Here is a 3,300-nt window from a genome sequence, read left to right as displayed (position 1 = left end):
AAACTTCAAACAATAATTATAAGTAATAATATTGTACCTACAATTATATATAATATATTAAATGATTAAAATAATGAACTATTTTCGTTAATAACTGTGGCTAAGACAGGAAGTACTAATAGTTGCTTCACACAATGTAATGTGCAATTGTATGTAAACGACATTAACAAGAGGGTGCGTGCTACTCATGTTAAAACATATATATTTAGAGTGGATGTTCTAAAGTCCTGAAATTCTTATTTTAATACTTACTTTTCAATTCTTATTTTGTTACACTTATTGTTGTATTCAACATGTAATTTTATATTTTTAAAAATTTTAAAAATCAATTAAATTATAATTTTATTTTAAATTATTGTTATTATATAATGAATGAATAGATGAAATAAATGTTTATATATTTAAAATATATGTAATAAAAAAAGTATACTCAAGTAACAATAAACATCTTATCTTTTCTCGTAAGTGTTGTGTTTGTCAATTTGGTCATATGCAGAAGATGAGAACAAGTTGGAGGTCTTTTTAGGTAATTGCTTTGGTTGTTCAATTTAATAATCTTTCTATGTTGTTGGTAACAATTAGGTTTAGAGCAATAACATTGGAGAGACTCGGCTCCCTCTCTGCAGCGAGATCCGCACTTCGCGGGTTCTGAAGTCCGCGCCCGCGCCCGCTCTCTCCAGCAGCTGATCCCTGCGGGCGTGCCCGCAGAGGGCTTGACTCTGATCTGCGGGTGTTCAAGATTTTAGGCTAGGGTTGGGCTCCTGCTGCATGGCTGCCCCTGCGGCGGCCGGCCTCAGGCCCGATCCTATGGAGACGCAGGGACATTTCAAGGATCCGCCTTCTGCACCTGCCTTCGACGCTTTCAACCTGCTTCTGGCCAGTCTGCCTCCGAAGAAAAGAAGCGAAGCATCAAAATTCGTTAAGAAGCTCGATGAAATTCCTGAGATCTCGTTACCTCCAGAGACACCCATTCAAGTAGCTTTATCTCTGGCTGATCGTGGTCTCATTGGCCAATTCACGGGACTTTGGCCCTCTCCAAAAACTACTGAGCAATGGGTCAATAGGAACTGGGCTCCTCTGATCAAGCAAAGTGTTACCTCTTACTTTCTTGGGCGAGGGTACTTCCTCTTCGAATTCACCTCCAAAGAAGACAAAGATCTGATCTTCCAAAATGGGCCGTATTTCATGGGCCCTCAGGGCCTCTACTTGAATAAATGGACTCCGGACTTTGATCCGGCTGTAGATGTTCCCAAGGCTGTCCCGGTGTGGGTTCGTCTTCCAAATCTGCCAGTCCACTGCTGGAACTGGGATTCCTTGAAACACATCGGCAACTCTCTCGGGAAATTCATAGATCGGGCAAACAACAAGGATCAGTATGACTGTGCTAGGATCTGCGTAGAAGTAGATCTAGAGGTGGGTCTCCCAGAGGCAATCAAAATCAAAGTCGGCAGCTGGTCTCATGTGCAGATCTTGGATTATGAGCAACTGCCATTCAAATGCAGGAAATGCCATGTTCATGGACATTTTGCAAGAAATTGTCCGTCCAACGCAGAGCCAGAAAAAGGGAACGAAGAGGGTTGGAATCAAGTCAAGCGAGTAAAATTCAACCACAAAGGGCAGAAACTGGGAGGACCCACTGGGAAAGGCTCTCTCCAGGCTAATGCTCAACGTCCCCCTCCCAAAAAGGCGCAAGAAAACAAATTTGATCCTCTAAGCCAACAGACAGAAGATACTCTGGAGATCGAGACCCAAAAACCAGTTTCTCCAAGCAAAGATACTCCCTCAGCCCCCAGCAAAGGAGCTGAAGAACCCAAAGGTATGACTTCAGAAGCTGAGGAAGAAGAGCAGGAAATGGACAAGTCAGAGGAGGAAGGAGAAATAGGAGAATCCCAAACCTCGGTAAGAAGATCTACAAGAGGTCGTAAAACTGACAGGGAAAAAAGAGAGCAGGAGACTTACAAAGACAAGCTACAGGGCAGCCAACCAACTCTGGAAAAATTGCTAGCCTCAAAGCCTAAGATGTTGAAAAGTCAGCCCCAAGGCTCCAAGGGAGCCCATCAAAAACATAAATAATGAAGGTAATCTCCTGGAATTGTAGAGGTATGGGGAGAAAAGTTAAGGAAGAAGCCATGAGAAGCTTAATAAGAACTGAAACTCCAGACATACTTCTCGTCCAGGAGACTAAGCTGGAAGATATAGTCTTCCTGCAAGCATGCAAGAAACTTTGGTTTAAAAGTGAAGCAAGAGCAATCTCTGCCCGGGGCGCCTCGGGAGGGATTGGCACTCTATGGAACGCCAACAAATTTACAGTCATCTGTGAGGCGAGTAATACTCATTGGTTGCTGCTGAAAATGCAGAACTTGGACACCAAGGAAATCTTTTGCCTCTTCAATGTATATTCTCCAGTCAACATCGGGGAAAAAAAGGATTGTTGGGATTCAATAAGGCACCAAGCAGACTTGATAAATCTGGAAAACATAATTATTGCTGGAGACCTCAACCTCACTCTTCATTCGTCTGAGAAAAGGGGAGGAAGTGCAGTTCGAGATCCGGCAAGGGAATGGGCGGAGGATCTCATGCAGGACTGGGACTTGCTGGATATCAAACCCTCTTCCGGTAAGTTCTCTTGGTCTAACAAAAGAGTAGGACCTGGACATATTGCTGCCAGATTAGATAGGTTTTTCATTCAAAGCTCCTATCTGTTACTAGGTCTTGAACCCAGAATGCACATTCTCGCTAGCAGTGTCTCGGATCACAAGCCCTTAAAACTAGAGCTCCTTGCCCATCTAGATCTTGGTCCTATTCCCTTTCGATTTAGCCCCCTTTGGGTCAAGGAGCCAAACTTCATGCAAACAGTCAAGGATTGTTGGAATCAGCCGTCAAAGGTTCTCCTTTTTTCATCTGGGAGGAAAAGCTTAGAAGGGTAAAAAGAGTGCTAAAACGTTGGGCCAAATCTCTGTCCAACCCAGCTACAGAAAGGAAAGCTATTAAAGCCTCTCTTGCCTCTCATCAAACTTATATGGAAAGCGCTACAGTCACAGAGGAGCTATTAGAGAAAGAAACGCAGCTGCAACAGAGCTTTCATAAGGCCTGCCTAGCTGAAGAAGAGTACTGGAGATTAAAATCCCGGAATCTCTGGCTTAAAGCAGGGGACAGGAACACTGCTTTTTTTCATAAACAAGCCCAGGCCAGGAAATGCTTCAACACCATCTCTGAGATCAAGGAGGATAACGACATTCACAAGGACTTTGCAGACATTAAGAAAGCAGCTTTTTCTCACTTCCAAAACTTGTACAACGA

The 3,300-nt window shown here is 43.3% G+C and overlaps 1 protein-coding gene across 1 annotated transcript; it reads left to right on the top strand.

The window, feature by feature from the left end:
* The first annotated feature begins 768 nt into the window (after positions 1 to 768).
* On the top strand, positions 769 to 2,927 carry LOC149141806 (uncharacterized). Its single transcript, XM_089451336.1, has 4 exons — positions 769 to 1,056; positions 1,198 to 1,373; positions 1,503 to 1,816; positions 2,101 to 2,927. Exons 1-4 carry the CDS (start codon positions 769 to 771, stop codon positions 2,925 to 2,927), a joined length of 1,605 nt encoding a protein of 534 aa, XP_089307462.1.
* The last annotated feature ends 373 nt before the right edge of the window (positions 2,928 to 3,300 follow it).

This window comes from Pinus tabuliformis, chromosome X (assembly GCF_031772625.1).
Source record: "Pinus tabuliformis cultivar Carrire ecotype Pingquan chromosome X, CPIR1, whole genome shotgun sequence".
Taxonomy (NCBI): Eukaryota; Viridiplantae; Streptophyta; class Pinopsida; order Pinales; family Pinaceae; genus Pinus; species Pinus tabuliformis.
Note: the sequence above shows the minus strand (reverse complement) of the source record. Positions and strands in the feature narration are given on the sequence as shown.

Coding starts and splice junctions, on each gene's coding strand:
- LOC149141806 (XM_089451336.1), top strand. CDS start 769: ATGGCTGCCCCTGCGGCGGCCGGCCTCAGGCCCGATCCTATGGAGACG. Junction 1,057..1,197: donor CAAAAACTACTGAGCAATGG/GTCAATAGGAAC, acceptor ATGGGCCCTCAG/GGCCTCTACTTGAATAAATG. Junction 1,374..1,502: donor CGGGCAAACAACAAGGATCA/GTATGACTGTGC, acceptor ATTCAAATGCAG/GAAATGCCATGTTCATGGAC.